This window comes from Tauraco erythrolophus, chromosome 4, assembly GCF_009769465.1.
Source record: "Tauraco erythrolophus isolate bTauEry1 chromosome 4, bTauEry1.pri, whole genome shotgun sequence".
Taxonomy (NCBI): Eukaryota; Metazoa; Chordata; class Aves; order Musophagiformes; family Musophagidae; genus Tauraco; species Tauraco erythrolophus.
Window position 1 is genome coordinate 81,302,455 of NC_141468.1, and position 25,893 is coordinate 81,328,347.

At 41.3% G+C, this 25,893-nt stretch overlaps 1 protein-coding gene across 1 annotated transcript; it reads left to right on the forward strand.

The window, feature by feature from the left end:
* The first annotated feature begins 2,245 nt into the window (after positions 1-2,245).
* On the forward strand, positions 2,246-24,968 carry LOC104374184 (solute carrier organic anion transporter family member 1A2). Its single transcript, XM_086610586.1, has 14 exons — positions 2,246-2,335; positions 3,390-3,531; positions 5,493-5,625; positions 6,533-6,636; positions 15,599-15,745; positions 16,052-16,150; positions 16,614-16,847; positions 18,996-19,160; positions 20,265-20,460; positions 21,248-21,413; positions 22,441-22,625; positions 23,177-23,241; positions 23,802-23,919; positions 24,809-24,968. Exons 1-14 carry the CDS (start codon positions 2,276-2,278, stop codon positions 24,966-24,968), a joined length of 1,974 nt encoding a protein of 657 aa, XP_086466712.1. The 5' UTR covers positions 2,246-2,275.
* The last annotated feature ends 925 nt before the right edge of the window (positions 24,969-25,893 follow it).

A 25,893-nucleotide genomic window follows, 5' to 3' on the forward strand; every position in this document is an offset into this window, starting at 1 on the left:
CTGAAAAGTGATCTTTTTCCTGCATTGATTTGCTGCCTGGTTAATGACTTAAAGAAGTTTGCAGAAGAACTGGGAGAGCCCAAGAGTGGAAGCAAGGTAAGCAATAGGAATACATAGGGGAGAGCAGGGAGATGGGAGAACAAATGGCACAGAAATGGTAGTCTGAGTTCTAACCTGGATTTAAAGTGTAGTGTAAATGCACCTGAGCTGAGTGAGTTATGCACCTACATCTCTCTGATAATCTAGGCTGTTAGTCTGTGTTGACTTCAGTTCCATTTGACCAAGTGTGACCACAAAAATATTTTAAAGCTGGGGATAGCAACCCCAGGAACATAGCTGGAAATAATAATTTTGTCTATTTTGTTATTCAATTAATAATCTTAATAATATTCCCAGTAAGAAATTGATTGAAATGCATTTTTTCTACCATAATTTATGCTTTGAAGGAAGGTAGCAATAAGTAAAGGCAAACATTGCCATTTTGTCATCTGTAATGGTATGAGGCGCAGTGTAATATTTCTGATGCCAGAAGAGAAACTTGGGCAGAGGTTGCTGGCTGGTTTCTTTTAGCACCAGAAGAGAAAACCTGCGATTAGCCAGATGACCTTCCCTGAAACGCAGGGACTGGTATAGTAAGGGACAGAGTCCCATTGCCAGCTCCTAGGAGCAGAAGAGGACAGACATCGGGGACTGCAATCTTTGTTCTGTTGCTCACCTCTTGGCATTGCGGGTGGGCTACAGTCCAAATAAAGCAGTGTTAAGATAAGGCATAAATGCCATCCTGGGATATAAACTTTCATGCCAAAATGCAAAGAAAGTACAAAGCTGTGTAAGCACAGTTTAGTACTGTGATTGAACACAGTTTGTGCAAGCATCTTTAAGCAAAGCAGAAACGCAAGCTATTTATGTGTCATAGCTAGTTGTCTGAGCTGCTGGCCATCTACGCTTAATTGTAAAGTAAGTATTTTCAGGAATGCTGTAATAATGCATTACACTTTTAGAGACTGAAAATGAGGAGGTACCTGTAGAAGGAGTTAATCCACATGAATTTGCTAGGAATCAGGTTAGTTGAGAAATACATTTGAGAGGATTAACATTGTTGTAGAAATTAGTGTTTGAAGGGATTGGCTGGGGGGGTGTTGTGTTGAAGAATGTGAAAGGCAATTCAGTCCTATTGGTGAGCTTGTTAAGGACAGCTTGCTTCCCAGCCGTGGCTCCATGAAGTGGAAAACATAGAGAAGAGCAGGCGCTGCAAGATTGCACTTGTAAAGTGTATCCGAGATGAAAAAGAGGAAATTAACCTATGAATGAAGCTGTTGTGGAAGCCCTTAGAGATAAATCTTCTTTAAACTGATGTTCTCCCTGTTTAACAAATTGTGCTAACCCTCAGATGTGTAGGGTCTTTTACAGGTAAGTATATTCTGAGTCTTTGGAATATATTGCTCCTTCTTTGAACACATTTTGGGGAAGTATGTAAGATGTCTAAGAAAGCAGGGGGCTTAGTGCTACCAGAAGCTCTAACCATCAAGTCAGCGTGGAGATGACTAAAAGTAGGCCAATGAATAGGGATGCTTTTGCGGATCTTGGGAGAGGAAGCAGAATGGAGTCTGGTTTGTTTCCATTTAGAACTTAAGTTGGTCTGGTGGTTTTGGTTTTATTTTTTTCTCCTTCTGATTTTAATGCCAAAAGATTAGTCTCCTATACAGTTTTTATTAAAATTAACAAATTTTTATTGATGCCAGTGAAAGGGGGGAGGGCTCAACGAAACATGCAGAGCAGAACTAAATGTTCCTTTTGTGGCAAGGACAGGCATAGTAAATAAACATGGTGACAGGTGTACGTCAGTCAAACGTGTAGGTCTTCATGGTCCTATCTCCCACAGTTGTCAGTACCAAATGCTTGTGAAGAGGACGGAAAAGCTGTATTACAGACAAACTAGCTTGCCCTCAGAACATCTCTTTTTTCTCTCTTCTTTGCCTACTGATTGCATGCTCCTGACAGCATTCAGTATCTGATGAGAAATAGCTAGCTGTTGCATCATTGACATTCAGATGTCAACTTTTCTTGATTAGAATAAAGTGCATAGGCTTGTCGCTTTTGTTGGAATCCAGTTAGCAATTATTTAAGGAAGACGCTCAAATATTTTAGAAAGAATCTGACTTTTTGCAAACACGGGACAAAAACATTTATTCTTTTCTGTTGTCTTTTCCAACACTGTAGTGGGATCCTTGGACAAATGCAGAAACAGACATTGGGATCTATTAAAAAAGGCAACATGAAAGAAGCTGAGAAGCCACGTGCAGAGGACAAATTCTGCTGCATTTCCAAGCTGAAGGTACAGAAATATTTTTGCAATTTTGTTTGAACACACAACTGTAATTGCTTGCATATATAGTGGTTTGGTAGAAGTTACAATCTAGACTGAATGAATAAGATCATTTCTTTCCTTATCCTTAATGCCTTAACTGAGGTCAAGCAAGTTTGTAAGCAATCATATGTTGCTTTTTATGTCCCTGAACTTTATGCTCTGGAGCGCTCCTTTGACTCCTCCCTCTCTGAATTTGTGTAATCCCCCTAGTCTGACATGATTAACATTCCCTCTTAAACCTGTGAAATGAGCCTTACCAATCATGACATGGCAGTGAAAGTTGGCTGTTGATGTAGCCTAGACTATTCAAGTTGTCAAGTAGTGCTACAAAGGGTTGTAAAATAGCTGGTTTTAGTAGTAATTCAAATCCCAAATATGTTACTTATGCTTTTTGGCATTTACATCAGATGTATTTAAAAATATTACTGATTTCATTTCATAGATACTGTTTATTAAGAATCCTAAAGTTAAAAGGATTTAAATACTACTGTGTGTATATATATATTTACTGTCAATTGCTACCAGATTCTTGTAAAAAGGGCACACTATTTACTCCTTCTGCTTGAAATTACTTGTTCTGGACTCGTGACCTGTACTGAAATGGGAGAGCAGATATTAGATCAAAGGAAACAATCTTAGTTCTGCCAGTAATTTTTCGTTCACGAGAGCAAAGGGTGCGAAGGTCTTTGCACCCTGGCCTGGCTGCAGATGTTACACAGTCCTGCAGATGGCAATCTTGCAGCAAATACACGGTGGGAGAGGCTTTACTGCGCCTGTTTTGGCCTGGGAAATGATGCTTAAGGTTTCTGAAGACAGTCTTGATCAACAGGAATAGGTGAAGATTTAGTGAAGTCATAACTCTGTGGACAAGGATAGATGATGGGATTTACGTATATATCATTGGAACAGAACTGTTCACTTGTTTTAGCTGGAAGCACATCTTTGGTGGGGAAAATAATCATGGAATATTCCTAAATATATAGTTTTGAATTCTTTATACATTCTCCTCTTTCCTTTCTAGGTATTTCTGCTGGCACTATCACTTGCATTTATCGGTAAAACGATGTCTGGTGCTTACATGAACAGCATGTACACACAGATAGAGAAACAATTTAATATTCCGGCTTCTTTAGTGGGGATCATTAATGGAAGCTTTGAAATTGGTAATCACTCATTTTAATACTTCTTATTCTTTGAAAGTATAATATGTTGGCCGAGCATGTATTAGTGATTCTCATGTCCGTAGCAATCTGTTGATTACTGTATGTGACAACAGTGACCAACTCTATCCTACTGTTTCAGCTGGTAATTACATATTTAGTGTCTTGGAAAGTAACAGAGAAACTTAAATAAGGAAGTTTAGGATTAAAAGCTAGTCCAGCTAATTTCTGCACTATCGTAGGATATGACAATCATATTCTATCAAAAGAGAAAATAACAAAACAGAACTAGTTTATGAGCTTCAAACCAGAAAGATTTTATAAACTTTGCTTGAATTTAAGATCATATTTCACATTTTACAGTTCTTTTAATCAGTCACCTCAAAGTTGGTTGGAGTGGATTGCCTTCATACTCAAACTCAATAGTATTTCAAGATTTTGTACCTGTACAACTGTAAAGAAAGTTTCCAGTTCTACTTTTAGTGACCCTTACCTTGCTGATCAGTGAGTTTTATTGCCCAGTAAGAAGCTTTTGTCTTGTCCTTGACAAAAAAGCCAAACTAAATACCTGTTAGCTTTAAAACCATCTAAATAGGGATCCTCACAGGATGTATTTTATACCCTTAAATTTGCAATGTGGATCTTTATTATCCCTGGGTCAGCTGAGAAAATGCTCTACACAGACTCATATATACTGATGGGGATGGGAGACAAGAATCCTTCTGCCTCTCTTCCTGGTCTCCTGTATCTGCATGTGCGGGAAGAACAATCTGCTGGCAACACCGTGCTGCTGCCTGCAAAAACAGTCTGATGGAGCAGCTCAAAGTTATGATAGAGAAGGAATACCCAGGGTATATTCTTTCTTTTGATAGGAGGAAACTTTAAGAAATATGAAATGGCTAAGATTAGTGAAGTGATATGTAAAAGGCTTATTATTTCAAATAAATTATCCTCTCGTATGCACTTTTCTATGAAAAGTTGTGACATTCTTATGTCTAAGGATGTAAAATAACTGTGAATAATCATACTAATATTCAAAATTATTAAGAGTCAGTGTATGTGGCATAGATAAGTAACTTATTAGGACTGTATAAGTGTATATCTTTAAGTGTCATCAAGCCACTGGTTCAATACAGTCTATATGTATATGTCTACATCAAGCCACTGGTTCAATACAGTCTATATGTTATCTTCTTTCAGAGCATGATGCTCATCACTCAGAGACATGGTTTTGTTCTTTTGACAAAAAGATCACAAAATTAGTAGGTGCACAATTACTAAATTGTTATTTTTATGGGACTTGATTCATAACATGAAGCTTGATTCTTTTCCTAGTTGCATAGCAATAAATGAAAAGTATAGGAAATCAACTGATTCTGAAGTGAAATTGGAGGAGAAGAGAATGATAATTTTTAGCACCTTTGTATTTTTAATGGTACTAGGTACAAAAATCTATTTTTTTATTTCTTTCAAACTATTACTGAAATTAATATTTATTTATATTCCTTTTTTTTCTCTGCACGTCATCTTGTGTTTATTATTTTCAGTACAAAACCACTTGCATATATACTTCTGCAGTTGTCCACACATTGCAAAATAGAGTATCCTAGGAGAATAACTTCCTAAACCAGCTATTATTCTGCAGCCCTTAGGCCTGGTCTCTATATAAAGTAGGGGGAAATTTCTTCTCTACGTAAGTGCAGCCAAAAATCTCTTTCACCATGATCTCTCTTCCATTCTACCTTCTTTTTCTATGTTCTTTCCACATGGTGCAACTCTCCTAGAAAAAGGTCACGCATAGGAAGGAATTACTGCATCATTTAGGCAGTTCCTTGTATAGTTACAGTTTTTACAAGAGAAGTATCAGATGTTGAGCTAACAAGGTATACTCAAGTTCGTGTTGCACTTTTTATCTTTCAAAAGGATGTCTGGGTTTGTAAATACGAACCAGGTTCTTTTTGCAGGCAATTTGTTGCTGATAGCATTTGTGAGCTACTTTGGAGCGAAGCTTCACAGACCCAGAATAATTGCTTTGGGCTGCACAGTTTTGGCATTTGGATGTCTTTTGATATCACTTCCTCATTTCCTATTTGGAAGGTGAGTATTTTGCTTAGCTCACAGCAGCTTCTGTAATCCTTACCTGCCTTAATCCATAACTTCTCCCACTGAAATTGCATTGCTTATTGAGAGAGACATTGCTGAACCTGGGTACGGTGTGATAATCCTAGAGCAGCTTGATTTGTTTTGTTTTTTTTTCCTGACATGGCTTCAAAAGTCAGTCATTGCTTCCTGAGGAGCATCCATTCTGCTTGTGTTGTCTTGCCTTCCTCCTTGTGCTGCCTCTTGTGTGGACTTTCTGAAGAAACAGTGGCTTGTGATACTGTCACATTACACTGCTAGCTCTTATCTGCTTGGATGGGTAATACAAGATGATTTTTAAAGGTGTCTTTGGTCTGGAGCCTGGATGACGGATCATACCTGATCGCTGCGTTGGCACACAGACCATAATGATTCTTTAACTATTTTTTCACTGTTCTTGCTTGTCTTAACAAAATAATAATTTAAGCTTGTCTATATCTTAATCGGTGAGATACCTTTTGAGAAAAGAAGATCCTCTAATCTTGTTACGCCCAGTGTGGTACGGCTCTGGCAGCCTGGGTGGCACCTTCTGCTTAATATGTAAATTGTATTAGAAAGTAAGAAGAGTAGGAGAGACGATGATACAAGGGGTTTCATTAGGGTGTTTCATCAACTTCTCCTGAAGCATCTGTCAGAAGATTATGTTAGAGGCTAGATAACAGTTTGGCTACACTGGTTCCCTGCTGCAGTTCCTTTGTTCCTAGCCTAATTTATTGCTGAGGTTCAGTTAACTTTTGACATGGGTTTCCTTCTTCCTATAGCTACACACTCTTCTTGTAGGTAGCTTTATTAGTTAAGTACAGATATGAGGTGGTTCTAATGTATTCCTTTTTAACCTATGCATGCTTTCCTTTGATTCAAACAGGTATCATATTGAAAGCAGTATTTCACCACAGGAGAATTTTTCAGTCATGCCTCTGTGCCTTGATCAAAGCTTGTTCTCTTTACCTACAGAGGAACCATCAACAGGTTTGACTCTTCCTATGCCTACTAGTACTTTTTCCTCAGTTTTTATAGTGTTTAAGTAAATAGGATTTTATTTTTATTAGCAATCATTTCAGCATCCTGCTTTTGATCAGTACTTTTTGCAGGCATAAAAACTGGAAGTCAGGAAATTTCCTAGCCTTCTTGTTTCTTTAGTCTGTAACTCCAGAGCTGTAGCTTTTTTTCATGCAGTTTTCACAGTATCCGAACAGCTCGGTTAACATCCCTGTCAGCCCACTTTGAGGAAACATAACACCAGGTTGTTCTCACAAATGTTCCTCTTTTTGACTTGAAATACTATGATACTGTGAGGAGGTGGGAAATGTATTTGGACAATGGGTAAAAGGCATCAGGATGCTTTTTTATTGTGTCACACAATAAATAAAAGAATAAGAAATAGAGCAAAAAAGCAGATCCCACTTCTAGATAAAAGAGAAAATAGTTTAAACTAGGCTGGAACTTATCTGGGAGACTGAAACATGTATGTGCACCAGCAATATGCATTTAAAGTAACTACTATGAAGTCAAAAGGCTCAGAGGCAACTATTAAATGATTAAACACAAAATCCTCACACTGAGGATGGGATTAATCTCCTCAGTCTTTGGCTACCTCGAAGGGAAGCATTTAGTCTGAACCATCTCTTTAGACTCTCTTGATAGTCAATTGAAGGAGACTACAGAGCTCTTGCAGAGTGTGTCCCTTGCTGTAAGGACATTCATACCCTCTTTACTTTAGGGTAGGTCAGATTATCTCCCGAATGCACGTACTGACTGTTGGAAATTTGGATGATTGGTGGATGGCAAAAGCTAGGTGAGATGAATCCCACAGTTAATTATAGAATCATAGAATGGTTAGGGTTGGAAGGGACCTTAAAGATCATCTAGTTCCAACCCCCCTGCCATGGGCAGGGAAACCCTCCACTACACCAGGTTGCCCAAAGCCTTATCCGGCCTGGCCTTGAACACTTCCAGGGATGGGGCATCTACAACTTCTCTGGGCAACCTGTTCCAGGGCCTCACCACCCTCAGAGGGAAGAATTCCTTTCTTATATCCAGTCTAAATCTCCCCTCTTTCAGTTTAAATCCATTGCCCCTTGTCCTATCACTACATGCCCTTGTAAAAAATCCCTCTCCAGCGTTCCTGTAGGCCCCCTTTAAGTACTGGAAGGCTGCTATAAGATCACCCCAGAGCCTTCTCTTCTCCAGGCTGAACAGTCCCAACTCTCTCAGCCTGTCTTCATAGCAGAGGTGTTCCAGCCTTCAGGTCATCTTCGTGGCCTCCTCTGGACCCGCTCCAGCAGCTCCATGTCCTTCTTGTGTTGGGGACTCCAGAGCTGAAAGCAGTATTCCAGCTGGGGTCTCATGAGAGCAGAGTAGAGGGGCAGAATCCCCTCCCTTGACCTGCTGGCCACGCTGCTTTGGATGCAGCCCAGGATACGGTTGGCTTTCTGGGCTGCCAGCACACAGTGCCAGCTCATGTTGAGCTTCTCATCCACCAGCACTCCCAAGTCCTTTTCCTCAGGGCTGCTCTCAATCCATTCTCCACCCAGCCTGTACTTGTGCTTTGGATTGCCCCGACCCACATGCAGGACCTTGCACTTGGCCTTGTTGAACTTCATGAGGTTCTCACAGGCCCACCTCTCCAGCCTGTCAAGGTCCCTCTGGATGGCATCCCTTCCCTCCAGCATGTCCACAACACCACACAACTTGGTGTCATCTGCAAACTTGCTGAGGGTGCACTCGATCCCACTGTCCATGTCTCCAACAAAGATGTTAAATAGCACTGACCCCAGTACTGATCCCTGAGGAACACCACTCGTCACTGGCCTCCACTTGGACATTGAACCGTTGACCACAACTCTTTGAGTGCAACCATCCAGCCAATTCCTTATCCACCGAGTGGTCCATCCATCAAAACCATGTCTTTCAAGTTTAGAGACAGGGATGTGGTGTGGAACAGCTGTTTCCCCTTTTCCAGTCAGTGGGAACTTCACCAGATTGCCACGACTTCTGAAATATGATGGATAGTGGCTTAGCAACTTCATCTGCCAGTTCCCGCGGATGCACCTCATCAGGTCCCATGGACTTGTCCACCTTCAGGTTCTTTAGATGGTCTTGAACCTGATCTTCTCCTACAGTGGGCGGTTCTACATTCTCACAGTCCCTGCCTTTGCTTTCTGTGGCTTGGGCTGTGCAGTTGGAGCTCTTGCCAGTGAAGACTGAGGCAAAGAAATCATTGAGAACCTCAGCCTTCTCCATATCCTGGGTAGCCAGGTCCCCCGTTTCCTTCTGGAGAGGGCCTACATTTTCCCTAGATCTCTTCCCTAGAAGAAAAAAAAAAAACTTCCCTAGAAGTTTTTCTTGTTGCCCTTGATGTCCCTAGCCAGATTTAACTCTATCAGGGCTTTAGCTTTCCTAACCTGATTTCTAGTTGCTTGAACAATCGCTCTGTATTCTTCCCAGGCTACCTGTCCTTGCTTCCACCCTCTATAGACCTTCTTTTTGTGCCCAAGTTGGTACAGGAGCTCCTTGTTCATCCATGCAGGCTTCCTGGTGTTCCACCCTCCTTGCTTCCCTAAGTATCTTGAATTCCACCATTTCATGATCACTGGCGCCAAGGCTCTCCTTGAGCGTCACGTTCCCCACCAGCCCTTCTTTGTTGGTGAGAACAAGGTCCAGCAAAGCACCTCTCCTTGTTGGTTCCTCTGCCACTTGGAGAAGGAAGTTATCATCCATGCATTCCAGGAACCTCCTGGATTGTCTATGCCCTGCTGTGTTGTCCTTCCAACAGATATCGGGGTGGTTAAAGTCCCCCATGAGGACCAGGGCTTGTGAACGTGAGGCAGCTCCTATCTGTCTGTAGAGGGCCTCATCCACTCAGTCCTCCTGGTCAGGTGGTCTGTAGCAGACCCCTACTACTACATCCCCTGTCCCTGCTCTCCCTTCAATCCTAATCCATAAGCTCTCAGTCAGGACCTCATTCGTCCCCAGGTGCAGCTCCATGCACTTTAGCTGTTTTTTGACATAGATGGCAACCCTTCCTCCTCTTCTCCCCTGCCTATCCTTCCTAAAGAGCCTGTACCTTTCTATTCTGACACTCCAGTCATAGGATTCATCCCACCACGTCTCTGTGATGCCAATAAGATCATATCCCAACAGGCATGCACACACTTCTAACTCCGCTTGCTTATTCCCCGTGCTGCACGCATTGGCATAAAGGTATTTAAGTTGAGCCCCAGATGAATCTGACTTCCTGGCTGGAGTGGCTGGAATTCCTTTCTTCTGTTCTTCAGGTACTTCCAGCATATCTTTATTATTCTTGGTGTTATCTCCCTTCAAATCTAGTTTAAAGCCCTGTCAATGAGCCCTGCTAGCTTTTGCACTAAGACCCTCGCTCCCCTCTAAGAAAGACAAGTCCTATCTGGTGCCTATAGGCCTGGTGCCATGTGGCCCATGCCATTATCAAAAAAGCCAAAATGGTGGCGATGACACCAGCCATGGAGCTACTTATTAATCGACTGAATGCACTTGCTTCTTCCAGTGTCATTGCTCTCAACTGGAAGGATGGACGAAAAGATTACCTGTGCCCCAGATCCTCTTACCAGCTGTCCCAGGGTCCTGAAATCCCTCTTGATCGACCATGGACTCCTTGTTTCAGTTTCATCTCCACCCACATGGAAGAGCAGTAAAGGGTAGTAGTCCATGGACCGTACCAGGCTAGGAAGTTTCCTAGCAACATCTTTAACCTGGGCTCCAGGGAGGCAGCAGACTTCCCTCAGAGCAGGGTCAGCCCGGCATATTGGACCTTCTGTCCCCTTCAGATGGGAGTCATCTAGATAACTACTACCCTTCTTTTCTTCCCTGTGGAGGCAGTCTTGATACAACGGGTAGCACTCTCTGACCCAGGTGACACCTCCAGTGCAGATGGTCCCTCAGCTTCACCATCCATCGACGGGCCTTCCACCTCCCTCCCTCCCTGTTGTGCAGGGGCACCTGGGGAGCTGAGGTAGGCAAGGAGCCGGGGGGGGGTCACCTGTTGCCCTGAGCACGGACTTCTTTCCATTCGTGGCTCACCTTAGACTTACTGTCTTCTGCCGTGTGGGGTGAGGAATCAGAATGCCCTTTGTTTTGGGCTGCCTTTTCTGGGTCTTCCTTTTTATGTTTTGCTTCAGGTCGGCCAGTGCCCAACACCTCTGATCTTTCTCTTTTCTCTCTTTCTGAGAAAGAGAAAACAAGGCCCGATCTTAAAACAACACCTCCCCACCCCCTATTTTCCTTTCGTTCCTGGCTCTGTCTTCCCCCCAGCGGCGCAGGGAGACAGGGAATGGGGGAGTACAGGTCAGTTCATCCATGTTGTTCACTGCCGCTCCTTTCTTAAAGGAGGAGGAGTCTTTACACCATTTTTCCCTTGCTTCGGTGGATCCCCTACTCACAAAGAAAAAGTCCCCAAACTTTTCCAAAGTAAGTCCTGCCCGCAGGATTGCAATCCTCCCCATGGATCGCACCAGTTCGGGCTTTACCAGTCTCGGCCTCTTAGGGAGCTGCTGCCACTCGCGTCGGCGTGGGTCGTCTCACGGTCTCCAGATGCCTCCACGACCTCGTCGTGCATTCCATGCCCCATTATCAACAGTACCTGGTCGCGCATCCCCTGCTCCACGACCTCTCCTGGGCTCAGGCATCTCCTTCCCGACGTGGGTTTCTCCACAGGCCACGAGTGGGTCGCTGCTCCGCCGAGCACACCCTGGCTGCACGGGGGCCGCCTGCCATCTCACACCGATTTGCAAGGGAAGCCTCAGCTCCAGCACACCTCCTCCTGCTCCATCTTTGCTGACCCGGTCGTTGTGGTTGTTTTCTCTTAGATATTAATCCTCTCTGGGGGAGCTCGGCCCGGCGGGCACCCCGGGAGCGGGGCGCTTACCGAGTCCCCCATGCGGCTCCCCCGGCGCCATCTTGAGCACATGGCGCCGGCCCAGGCCCGAGCGGCCGCTCGGCCGGGAGCCGGGAGCGAGGGCAGCGCCCTCCTGCTCTCTCCTCGCTCCTCAGCAAAGAGCCTCTTTCCCGCCTCTTTGTCCCAACTTAAATAGGGCAATTCGCAGAGGCGCCGCCTTGGCTCAACCTCCCCCGGGGGGGGATGGGACTCAGATCTGGTGGCACAGGGAGCAAATCCCCTCCCCTGCCACCAGAACACCCCCCCACACATCAAACTATCACACACCACATGGCCGCTTGCTCACTCCTCCCCGCCTCTGATGGGAGGGAGAGGAGAAAACGTAACAAAAGGCTCACAGATGGAGACAAGGACAGGGAGGGATCGCTCACCAATTATGGTCATGGGCAAAACAGACTTGACTTGGGAAAAAATCAATTTAATTTGTTACCAATCAAATCAGAGTAGGATGATGAAAAATAAAACCAAACCTTAAGAACACCTTCCTCCCACCCCTCCCTTCTTGCCAGGCTCAACTGTTCTCCTGATTTCTCTACCTCTTACCTGCCATTGGCACAGGGCAACAGGTAATGGGAGTTGTGATCACTTCATCACACTTTTTCTGCCACTCCTTCCTCTTCAGGGAAGGGACTCCTCACACTTGTCCCCTGGCCCAGTGTGGGGTCCCTCCCAAGGGAGACAGTTCTCCATGAACTTCTCCAATGTGAGTCCTTCCCACAGGCTGCAGTTCTTCACAAACTGCTCCAGAGTGGGTCCCCCCAGAGGGGTCCAGTCCTTCAGGAACAGACTGCTCCAGCACAGGCTTTCTGAGGAATCACAACCTTCTTTGGGCACAGCCATCTGCTCTGGCATGGGGTCCTCCATAGGCTGTGGGTGGATCTCTGCTCCACCACCATCTCTCTGTTAACCACCACAGGCTGCAGGAGGGCTGCCTGACATCCCACCATGGGCTGCAGGGGAATCTCAGCTCTGGCACACCTCCTCCCCCTCCATCTTCACTGGCCTTAGTGTGCGCAGAATTGTTTCTCTCACATCTCACTCCTCTCTCTGCTACAGTCATGCTGGACCTGACTGGCCTGACAAACTCAGGTGGCCCCAGAGGGATGAGTTCTGCCCAGCAGGCACCCCAAGCCATGGCTGCCACACAGAGCTCTGCCAGGTGAGGGGCAGTGGCCCAGCGCAGACAGTCACCCGCACCTTCTCCCTCTCTCCACTGCAGGTCCCATGTGGCGCAAGTTTCTTTGACCCTTCTTAAATATGTTATTCATAGAGGTGTTGGTTGGCTTGGGCCTGGCCACAGGCGGGTCCCACTTAGAGCTGGGAAGGGTATACAGTGATAGGACAAGGGGCAATGGCTTTAAGCTGAAAGAGGGTAGATTTAGATTAGATATAAGGAAGAAATTTTTTACGTTGAGGGTGGTGAGACACTGGAACAGGTTGCCCAGAGAAGTTGTGGATGCCTCATCCCTGGAAGTGTTCAAGGCCAGGTTGGATGAAGCTTTGAGAAACCTGGTGTAGTGGGAGGTGTCCCTGCCCATGGCAGGGGTGTTGGAACTGGATGATCTTTGAGGTCCCTTCCAACCCTAACCATTCTATGATTCTATAAGTTCCTAGCAGCTTCTCACAGGAGCCACCCCTGTAGCACCTCTCCCACTGCCAAAACCCTGCCACACAAGCTCAATGCACATCTGCATAATGAAAAGTTGAGAAAAATGTATACTTAGTAGCACTTGATATTAATCTTTCATTTGAAGATTTCAGATGCTGTTTTTCTTCATTTGATAAATGCACAAATTAAATTATAGATAAGTAAAGCATTTTCTTCTAAATTATACAGCCATTTGATGCACACACTAAACCCCATAGGTCCTGAGGCCTGTGACTATACTCGAGTAAGGTGATTGTTTCCCTGTTAGTTTATGGGCAAGCAAAACTGGGACTTTCATACATAGGAGTCCATCTCCTGTGTGATACAAAAGCTGGTTTGAATTTGACCATATCTCCGTATGGATTGCTTCACCCATGTTTGCTGACAGCAATCTGACATTGAGATAGGAGATCCAGGCTTGACCTCTGGACAGTAATGCTTTCATTTAGAAAGTCGTCAGTTGCTGCTAACAAAGCTGGTTTTTATTTGTTAACAAATTGGCACTGAGAAGTCTCAGCATGACAAAGTGGGCCACAGAGAACAGTGGAATCTGAAGCAGACTATATGGAATGAAGAATCCAAGGTCAGGGAGAGAAAAAAAAAGTGCTAAAGTTCATAATAGTTCTTGATATATCTGTCCCAATGGGGGACAAACAGGATTGTGCTGCAGCACTGCATTCTTCTACTGAGTTGTGTTGGAGGACAGATGTGAATAAATGAGAGCTAGATCCCCAGATAGATTCGGCAGGCTGACCAGATACATTATTATGCATCTTCATTTTGATCGAGAGCTGTATAAAGGTCACAGTGAGTCAGAGACTTCCTCAGAGCAGTGCCCAGATGGGTGGATTGCGGGCTATGTTCCAGTGGGTGCTTGCTTAGGGAAATGCTGACCTTCTGAGTGTTGCAGTGGTATGATAGAGGTACAAAACTTTTCTGTAACATTTGGTGACATGTGCCAGTTATGGTAGAATTTGTATACTACTTGCCAAACCAGAATTTGCCTTGACCTCAAGATGTCTCAAATCTGAATTTCAATACCCAAACAGATATCATCAGGACAGATGAAATTTCAGGATAGGGAGGTCATTGATATGCAAGACAAAAATCTGTACTGCTAGAACAGAGCTTTGAGGTAAAGGTCTAAGCTGGGGTGTCCAGGTGGTGAGGACTGTTGTACAGAGTGCCAGTTGAAGTGATCAGCAAACAGCCAATGATTTAAACACAGATGAATTGCCTCTCTATGTCATTTTTCTAGGGCCTCATGAACGTTAGTAAACCATAAACTAGCAGTGTGAAGCAAGGCAAAGAAGCTGGAAAGCTCAGAAATCTCATTCCATGCAAAGGCAGAACGCCACCACATCTTCTGCACTGGCATGGCTTTCTTATAAGCAACTGGTGGCACCTCACTGTGAAATCTTCTGGTTTATTTCAGACAGGAACTCTTCTGGTTTATTTCAGACAATGCTCTTATAATCAAATGACAATGTATGGCCTTTATGCAACAATTACCTGAATCATTGCAAAAGACTCCTAAATTTCAGAGGGATGTTCATACTGTTCTTGTTAGCCCATTCTTCCAGCCTGTCCAGGTCTATCTGTAAGATAGGTCTCCCTCCTGATACGTCCACCTTACCACCCAATTTTGTGTCATCAGCAAACTTGGTGAGAGTGCTTTCAATCCCATCATCCAGATCATTGATGAAGATGTTGACTAGCATGGGGACCAGTATTGGTCCCTGGGGGACCCCACGTGTGACAGGCTGCCAGTCTGAGTAAAACCCATCTATCACCACCCTCCGAGTGTGACCTATGAGCCAATTTCCCCACCATCTCACAGGCTGTCTATCCGTCTTGCCAGTTTGTCTAGAAGGAGGCTGTGGGAAATGGTGGCAAATGCTTTGCTGAAGTCCAGGTGAAAAATACCCACTGCCTTCCCCATGTCAACAGAAGGTGTAACTTTGTGGTAGAAGGTGATCAGGTTAGTCAGGCACGATTTTGCATCCCTTCATCAGTGATGTTCAGGCACTGTCTTCTTTTCACTGACATGAAAATGGCAGTTTTTGTTAAAGAAACGAGTAAAGGGAAGGGCCTAGGTTGTGCAGTGGTTGGACTGCCAGGTGGTTGGACAAGGTAGGGCATAGAAAAGGAAGGGATTTAAACTCTACTCCAGCAAGTACAATTGCTTCTTCCAGTTCTGGAGCCTTTCAAGTATTGTGACTAATTATTTCTCTGTTTTACAAGCCAGACCTACCCACCAAAGTTTAAGCTGTTAGTCAATTCTTTGTCTCTAGAATTTAATTAATAGTTACAATTAATACATTAATTCTAGCTTCTTATTTTATTCACAGAATGTGAAAAAGAGCCTGGGTCCTTGCTGTGGATATTTGTGATGGTTGGAAACATAGTACGAGGAATGGGTGAAACTCCCATCATGCCTTTAGGCATTTCATATTTGGAGGATTTTGCCAAAGCAGAGAATTCACCTTTCTACATCGGTAAATCTGCCCTGTTGTGATAACTCCCCTCCTCCAAACAAACACACACATGAACAAAAGCAAAAGAGAGGGTTATTATGGCTCCCTTCAGTCTGATAAAGGAAGAGAGAAGACAGACATTACTGCCTTATCAAAATAATAATACTGTAGATCTTGTAATTCAACTGGACATGAACTTGTTGAAATTAGACCATTTTTAGGTGCAATGTCTATTCAGTAGAGCTGTTGTAAACATATATAACAATTTCAAGAAAATAATTATGTCCAGGTTCTAATTTAGTATGTTTTCTCCTTTTCATACTTTAGGATGTCTGCATACAGCAACTGTAATCGGCCCATTCCTCGGTTTCTTGTTGGGATCATTCTGTGCAGAGCTGTTTGTTGATCTGGGATCAGTAGATGCAGGTAATGGATGAATATATAAAATCTTATATATAAATCAGTAGATGTGATGGTGTATTTATCAGCGCTAAAAGATGTTTCTTTGCTAGTATGAAGTGTCTTCATTTGCTGGTGTTTCTTTTAGAATGGAAAACTTTTGTATAATATGCAATTCAATAAAAGGCCTGAATTCACACATACACAAATGAATCTGCTTATAAATTGTTTGAACAATCTGGCTTCACATGGGAAAAGACTTAGAATTAATTTAATACAAAACAGTGAAATTCGCCAGAAAATTAGCAACATTAGAAAAGAAGACTGGAGTCTATTCTCTTTCATCAGCCTCATTTTAAGAATCTTTAAAATGCACATAATATATCTAATGTCAGAGGTGACTAGGAAAACATACAATGACAGCAAAGAATGTTTCTGAACCAATGTTAAGATGTGTGATGTTTTGTTGTTTGTTTTTTTTTTAAAATAGAGGACATATCTATAACACCTACTGATGCCCGCTGGGTTGGAGCATGGTGGCTGGGCATTTTGATTTGTGCATCGCTGAATCTTCTTGCGGGAATACCTTTTTGGTTTTTGCCCAAGTCACTTGTGAAGGAAGGAGAAACCAATGAACCTGAGGAGACGAGTAAAAAAAGTATAGTACTATTGCAAGAAAATGATAAAAATGAAGCCAAACAGACCATATGTGAAATTGCTAAAGGCAAGTTATATTGTATTTTATTTCCTCCTTAATTTAGTCCTTAAGTTGTGACCTATGTCTGTGTATTTTTGTGAGTAAAGTTGGGTCCAAGGTATGAAACGCATAGTCTGTTTTTCGTCTCTCTATAGTACAAAGGATTTGCACAAGGTTTTTAGAATGGCTCCTTGCACAAGAATAAAGCTAATTTCATAGATCTGGGATCTGAGTTCACTCTTTTCCCTCTCCTGCATTTCAGATGTATATAGATCTGGATCTTTTCTTTCTGGTAGAGGATTAATGCACTGAAATCTATTTAAGAATATTACACCTCAGTGAGCTGTGAACAAGTTGTAGATATTAATTTCTTGTACCCCACATTCACTGTGCAGAAAAGCAATAAACCAGCACAAATCCTGTGTATTTCTTGTTCAACTTAAAGCCATAAAGGGGAATTGATGGGTGCTTAAGTGTCTCATAAACATTTAGTGGCTATTGAACAAGGATCTATTTGACTGACATTTATTCATGTTACCATTGGCAACATTCACATCTGTGGTCTTTCAGATCTATATATCTGAAGGAAGCTATTTTTTTTCCTTCGATTATGTGTGCTGGTTGGAAATGTAACTGAATAAAATATGTCAAAGGCTATGATCTTCAGAGTAGTCTCTTGGTTCTGCATATCCAGCTCAGGGCCCCTTGACAGGACCTTCATTTTTAGAAAGTAAGTAGGTGCCAAGTGCCAGCTACTTCTCCGTGGTGTTTCAAGCTGAGTCCTGCAAATTCACCGTACTCAAAGTGAATACGCAGATCTTGGCTGGTATTGCCAACTTCATTTGGATAAACGCAGCATCTTTCTCTGCTGTCAGGTAGCCTTCAATGAATCCATGAATAAAATACCGCTCTGATGAGGAAAGATTCCTAGCTCAGACTGTGGGCCCTAGTACTGATGTTTTCATTATCCTTCACTCCCTGTGTTGATGTGAATGTTCACTGTCCCTGAATATCCTGAATTCAGAATCTTTTCGGTTTACAAAATGGTTGATGTTGGAAGGGACCTGTGGAGGTCACCTGGTCCAATCCCCTGCTCAGGCAGGGCCACTTACAGCTGGATGACCGGCTGTGTTCAAACAGCTTTTTAATCAACAAGGATTTCAGATTGAAAATTGAAATATTTATAGTTAAAATGAATCTCTTCCTCAGAAAGCTCTTATTATAAACTACATGGCATATATAAATAATACAGCCTATTTATAGTGTTTTGGATATTTGACTCATTTTTCCAAGACTTGCATACAGATCCTTTTATAGTAAGATACTTGGCTGCCTCTGAAAGACATATATCAATCCTAAGTGGTGCCCACCTTCAGTGAAGCATGGTCATTGTTTTACAGATGCTTATGTTTTTCTGCAGAGTTTCTTGACAATAGCTCAGTATTAATAGAGAAGGTTGGATAAAGAGGAATTGTGGGTTTTTTTATAGTTCAGATCCTGACTTAGTAGGCATTACGCAGAGAAAGACCTGTGTAAATTAGTTTCTTAGATGCTTACTTGGCTGAAGACTGGCAAATCCAGACGTTGAGAGTACAGTGGGAATAACTGCTGTCATGTCCCTCTTCAGGCTTCTTCTGCCCTATCACTGGCAATAACAATAACCAAAATTGGTGATCAGGTTTCTGTTGGCAGGTTGTCACAGTAATCTGGTGCATTTGCATCCCTTCCCCTTGGTAGTCTCTTCGCATGCCTGGTGCAGGAAAAGGGATTTTGGTGAATGCTCTGACAGCATGGGATGAGAGAAAAAGGAGGAGGAGTGATGGGGGAGTAGCTGCTGCTGCAGATCTGTAGGTGCAAAAGTTCAGTCACTGTACAGCTAAAGAGTTTCAGGAAACTTTTATGGTAGGGCTATTACTGTGATTTTTTTTTTTATAAGCAGAAGCATGCATTAGCATGCATGTATGTGTGTGAGGTTATCTTTGTGTAGAAGAGACATGTTAGGGCAGCCTGGGCTAAGCAAGTCATCTTTGGCCTGTGGTGTTTGGCAAAGCACAAGAATTAGCCTGATCCTGTTAAGGACCATTTCTGCTCCCCTCTTCCACCTCAGCCACACTGAGCAACAAGTGATTGATTTCATAAAGCGTCACACTAACATGTTACATTGTTTCATTCCAGATTTCATCCCCTTCCTCAAGGCTCTGTTTCACAATCCTGTTTATATGTTATTTATATGTATAACTGTGTTACAGTTCAGTGCCTTCAATGGCATGATATCCTTCATGCCCAAATATTTGGAACAGCAGTTTGGAAAATCTGCATCAGATGCCATCTTTTTAATTGGTACGTTTGCATTTTGCTTTGCTCTGTTCTACCAAGTAGGGATGTCTGCGTGCAAATTCTCCATGTTTTTATATATATTCATGTGTACATGTATACATATGCATACTAAGGTCAAATGCTTCTACAAATGAGAGATTCCACACTACAAAGCATTTCTAAAGGATCACGCATTTTCTGCTAAGCAACTCCTAATTTTCTGTGCAGAATTTTATCATCTACTTCCCGTCTTTTGAATTGGCCCAGAAAGTTCAGCTGATATGAAACTTGTGCTACAGATGTCAAAGAGGCTGTGCTAATTTACATAAGAGAGTGTGGTCTCAATGTTCATATTACCTTCATTAAAAAGTATACTATTAAGTAGAGAGTAGATGTCATGTTCATGAAAATGCCGGTGCTAGCAATCTTAAGACAGATGGGTTGAACCTATGCACAGCTAAAATTGCCAGTGGTCTTTAACACTCTACTCCTCAGGTATTGGTCCTGGGCCTTCTGAATGCCTCAGATTTTCTTTCATATGCAGAACTCTGTGGAAGGAAAGTCCAAATAGCTGTCTGTTTTTCTTTATTCTTTATTAGCTTGTCTTCTTTTATGAATGAGGGCTAGAGTAAAGCCAACTAAGCCGTATGATGCTTCCTAAATGTCTTTGAGTCTTTGCTTCATTAAAGTACCAAACAACAAAGAATCATAAGAGCATGTTCAGTAATCTCATCTCAGAACTGAAAGTCTGTTCTTCCTTTCTGTGATGCTCAGCATGCCCCAAGATGTGCTCCACTAGCTTTTCTTCCTGTTGATTTTCTCTCTCATCTAGGGAGGCTGTATTGAAACCCTGGTTGTTTTTTGGTTTGTTTTTTTGTGTTGGAATTAGATTGCAGCTCTGCAGTGAATCATTTCAGTCCTACCCTCTAGCTTTCTCTGCAAGGAGTTCCCTGCTGCTGTTGACTTTGGCAGATGTTTTGGGTGTGCAAGGGAACTAGTAGAGACATGTTTCGATTGTAGTTAAATTATTTAGTGGTAGTATGAGTCTTTGCCAAACACAGTCTTCCCTTATGAATAGCTTTGATGGTCTTCTTTATTTTAATATGGAAATTTCACTTGTTTAAATAGGTGTTTACAACTTACCAGTTATATGCGTTGGGTATTTTTTTGGAGGCTTATTGATGAAGAAATTCAAGATAAATATCTATCAGGCTGCGAACATAGCATTTTGGGTATCTTTGCTGGAATACCTTCTCTACTTTGCTGCCTACTGGACTGTCTGTGATACTTCACCAGTTGCTGGCCTAACAGTTTCCTACGAAGGGTATGTTCTTTAAGACACGAAAATGATTTTTCTTGTCAAGAATCAGCCAGGGACTCCAAAGCTTTGCAACATTTTAGTTTCACCATGTAAATTCTCAAGGGTTTTTATTTGCATGAGACAGTAGGCCTATCTTCTGTTACCCCTGCATTAAACAATACAGTATATTAAAAAAGATATTCACATCGAGACTCATGAAATTGCATGTCCATATTAATTCTTTCACAAATATAATTATACATTCAAGTCATGTAACCGCAGGTTAAAATAGAAAGTCATTGATCAGATTAGGCAGATATGAATGCAATTTCAAAATTACAAACAAAGGGACAAACTCCTTTCTTTATCTTACACTGGTTTACTGGAATTTGATTGCTATCAAGTAATCAGCAGATATTTTATCTCCAGTTTCTTGATTTGAAGGCTGACATTAATGACTGGGAGGGGTTGTGTGTCTGTAAAATGCACATGTAGGTATATCTGTAACATTTATAGTTAGACAATATAACAAATATATAATATATATAGACAATAAAAAAACATACATCCTGTAGATGAAAAAAATGCTGTAAGGTATGCATACCTACTTATGAATGGATAATATAATATAATATAATATAATAAATATAATATCCTATAGAAAGATAAAAAGGCATAACTCTAGGATAGAACCATGTAGGGTTGTGTCCTGGAACAGCACTTGAGCTAGAATAGAACCTTAAGCATTGCAAAAGGTTACTATAGGTATTTCGTTACTGAAATATTTACTCATCTTCTAAATGTATTTCAGAATACAGCAAGTTTCATATGCAGAAAATACTCTACTTGCTGACTGCAACAGGGATTGTGATTGCCCACTTAAAATATGGGACCCTGTTTGTGGGAACAATGGAATCACTTATGTGTCACCTTGTCTTGCTGGGTGTAACGTCTCAAGAGGAACTGGAAAAAATATGGTAAAGCATATGGTTTATTATGCTGTAACTATGAAATATAGCAGGTGAGAAATATCTATATCAATATAGTGTGGGAAGTATCCATACGTGTACCTTTAACTGGATATATAAGGTGATAAATAAAGTTGGACATATTCATTGAGTGTCAATAGAAATTCCAAAATGAATATGAAAATTAGTTTAAATTTATATTAAAGAATATATTGAAGAAACCTCCTTTTCTTCTAAAAATTGAAGGAATCTTAAATGCTCAAATGAAGTGAGAAATTATTCTCAAGGTGTTGCCAGTTGGAAACCTGAGTGCACAAGAATTTTTCAGCCAAAATGAAATTCTATGGCATGGCCTTAATAACCTCTTTTACCCTGTAGATATAAACAAGTAACCAGATATTACAGAACTATAATTATCTTAACTAATAATACATTTTCCATTAAAAAGTTCTAATTAGATTGAAAATAATAAAAAATAATGAGTTCAATAAAAACCCAAATCATACAGATTTTAGAAAGCCTCTGTACTTTACCAATTTTTCAGAGAAATATTAGATGATAGTAAGGACCAGACTCTGATGCCCTTGCTCACCTTCATTGATGTTTGAGAGCCCTTGTTTTGGCAACAGTTTCAATGATTTCAGTAGAAGCAAGTGTTTGAGTGAAAATATTGCAACCCAGCCTCAACCAAACATTTCTACTTTCTTGTCTTCTGGCATATAAAAGACCACACGCTAGGTTATGAAAAAGAGAATCAGATCTATTGGCAGTTGAAGGACCAAATAACCAGCCTGTGCTAGGAAATTCAAGGGCTCTCTTGATCATGGGTTCCTTAAGGAAGCATAGTTCCATTTGCATAAGAGGACCATAGCTCTCTCCTGTGCCTGGCAGACTGGGAGAGAGGCCACAGTGCAGTGCTGCACATATGTAACATATTCAAGTGCAGGAGAGAGTGAGCTAGGTGCCAACTGTGTGAGTTTCATACTTGGTCTGTGAGTTTTAGCAAGTCTGTCTGATTAAAATACTCTTTTGGCAGGTATTTGCAAACTGCACCTGTGTTGCAGCCTCAGGGTTTTCATCCCAAAACGTCTCTGCAATTCTGGGCCAGTGTGATGGAGAAGAAAACTGTGACAAGATGCTTCATTATTTTTTAATATTGTCATTAGTTTGCAGCTTCATTTTTTCCTTAGCAGCCATGCCTGGGTACATGGTCTTAATAAGGTACAGTAAAATGTACTTGAGACCTACTGGACTTTTTATTCTGAGGTCAAACACCCTCCAGGAATTAAAAGTGTGTTAGTTTGTGTATGGAAGGAGAAAGAATAGAAAGATCGTATGTCATTTCTATGCTGTGTTAAGGTTTAGTGTCATGTCAGGTTTATAACTTGTTATTTTTGGCTATCAGCTGTGTCCTGAATTAATGTAGAACCACTGAGTCAGTGGACTGAGATACTGAGGTGTGTGTGATACTCATGTGTTTACTGATCACATCAACATTATGTTGATTAAGGCACAACTATCTTGCACTTTGCGCTGGCCTCTGTTCACATGGATGATACTGGGACAGTAGCTTTTCCTTTTGTGATGTGGCAGTCCTACTTAAGGAACTTCAGTAAACATCACCTAATGATGATAATGAACTCTTTCAACCAGTGCTCTACTTAGAATGATTTAGGCCTAATGTGATCAAGAGTTTGATTGAAAAAAACAGAGGTAAACATTTCTTATTAATGTCACCTCTACTAATTTGTGTACAATATATTATCATACAGGTCTCTAAAGCCTGAAGAAAAGTCATTTGGAGTGGGTATCCATGGACTAGCTTCAAGACTATTTGGTAAGAAAAGCTCTAACACACTTCAGAAGTACAGTTAGGTCTGATCTAGAGTTAGATAAGGATCACATCAGGTCTATGGGCATGGCACAGGAGTCTACTTCTATGGAGTGCCTTTGATCAGGAAGAATTTGGATTTTTTTACAGATCTAGGCAGCATGGCAGATTAGAACAGCTTTCAGTTTGCATTTATTTGTACTGGATAATAGGTAGACTACATCTGCTGCTCATATGAAAGATGTTTTATGTTCCTTTGCTCTTGTTATCTGTTTGTTTAACACAACACTCTCACATTGATGAGAGAAACTGTTGAGTTTTGAATAAGACTCACAGTCCTTATTGCAGCATGCATATATTGTTAAACAGGCAACAGGAAAGAAAATCTTTGGTTGAGGGTAGGTGTGTAAGGAAGAATAGAGAACATAAGAAATACAGAGAACATGGCTCATGCCACAAGAGGACAGGACAGATGGAACAGGTGAGAAACAGCATAGGTTCTATAGAGTATCTGCTTATCAGAAGAAATATGCTATTCACAAAAATGTTGCTAATATTCTTTTTAGCTGGAATTCCATCACCCATTTATTTTGGAGCTTTGATAGATACCACTTGCTTGAAGTGGGGTACTACAACTTGTGGTGGAGAAGGAGCATGTAGGATGTATGACATTGTCACATACAGGTATATTTTCTATTTTAATTTCTCCTTCTTACTGTGTTATTACATGCATAGAGATATAATTTTATGATCTTTATCTTTCCCAGTAGACAAACTGCTCCTGTGTTAGAGATTTGACGTAACACTTTTCTTTGGCATTGGCTTTATTTGTCAAGTGCAACCTTTGCCACAGACAACCCTTTGAACAGAAATATTCTGGTGCCATAATTACATTCACTAATGTCCTTTCATGACAACAGACCTTAAAACACTGAATTCTGATAAAAAAGCTAAAAGCAGTAAGCCCATGTGTGGAAAATATCAGACATTTAATGGCTGAATATGCAACATCTTTGAACAGAAAATGACTAAAATAGTACTTGAATTAAAATAGAGAAATTTATAGAGAGGATATAGTTACTCAAGTTGGAAATGGGGCTAGGTTACTACTCTTCATGCTTTTGTAGTCCTGCAAGGAGCACTGTGGGAATTTTGAAGAAAAGTCTTGTTGAACTAGTGGCCTCAGGCTGAGTCCTTTTAATACTGTGTTGAGGTTGATTTGGAAGAAGAATGCTAGATCATGAATACCCAGAAATTTTACTCAAGTTGCCTGACCTGCCCTTTTCAGGGCTTCCTTTTTTCCCTGTGGAGAAAGCTGTAAGGGTACCAGGTGGCTAACTTCACTGGCTAAATTAGTTGCCAAAAGTTGGGTGATATAAATAGCCATTTTGCTGATACTGACATATTCTCTATTCTCATATTGGTTTATCTTCTGTGAGATCCAAAAGGATCAGGACACAAGCTTTACGGTGGCTGGGCAATTGTCACAAAAAAATGTATACTGAATACAGTTTACAGTTTTGCTATTTTTCCATGAATGCATATATTTAATGAAGTTTATTCTTTATTTCAGGTGGCTCTATCTTGGTGTGCCAGCAATAATACGTGGAGTGTCCTATATCCCAAGTGCACTAATTCTTCTTATTTTAAAGAAGAAACTTAAATCTGAAAGCAAAGTCTTATTAAATGCACCAGTAGAAATGCAGGATAAAGAACAAGAAGCATTGCAATAACATTTCAAAACAGAACATGTGAACAAAGCCTTGCCATGTAAATTTTGGATATATCCTTGTGAAAGATTTCATACTTTAACTAGTGAATGCTTGGAAAGAGATTAATAGTGTTACACATGATTGTATCCTAATTATATTATATAATTATCCATTCATAAACAGAAGTTACAGGAGAAATGTGTTTGGTGCAAAAGAGCAAGGAGTAGAAACAGAAAAACTTACGAAATGCGATGTTTGAGTTGTCTGAGCAAAGAGCTCTGAAGCAAAAACATATGTTTTCAGTCTTGGTTTCACTGAAGATATCAAGAGTTTTGCAACTGACTCCAGTGATGCCAGATTTCATCCTGGAATTCTCCAATGGATTCTTCCACAGCCTCTCTCATTGACTGCAGGCAGGATTTGTGGCTTCTTTGGGCCTGAGTTTTCCATAAATTTATTTAATTATGCCATTAGTCATTTCAGGCAGGGACTGTTTGTTATTCTATACAGTGTGAGCAATCAATATATCAGGAACCTGGTTTATGACATGGCCTGGGTGCTATGGTAATAATAACAAATAAAAAAGGAAAAAAAAAATTTAAATGCATTTTTTAAAAATGCAGTGATGGTGATGTTTTAAGGTTTGTGTAGAGCATGGACAAGAAAAAGTTCTCAAGATATGTTACTTCAGTTGCATCCACTCTAGACAGGAATAACTCATACATTAAGTGTGATAGAATGATACTTGTAAGTATTTTGCCCATCATATTGTTGTCTGCTAAATCTTATACCTTCTCATGTATTGTCAAATTATTCTTTGAATGGTACATAAGCATAGTCATCCATGGGCTCTTCCTGGTCTTTGCCCAATTTTTATTTCTCTCAGATGTGAGGCTACAATGAGTGTAGTATCCATTTGGAGTTCACTGACAGTGATCTGTTTCCC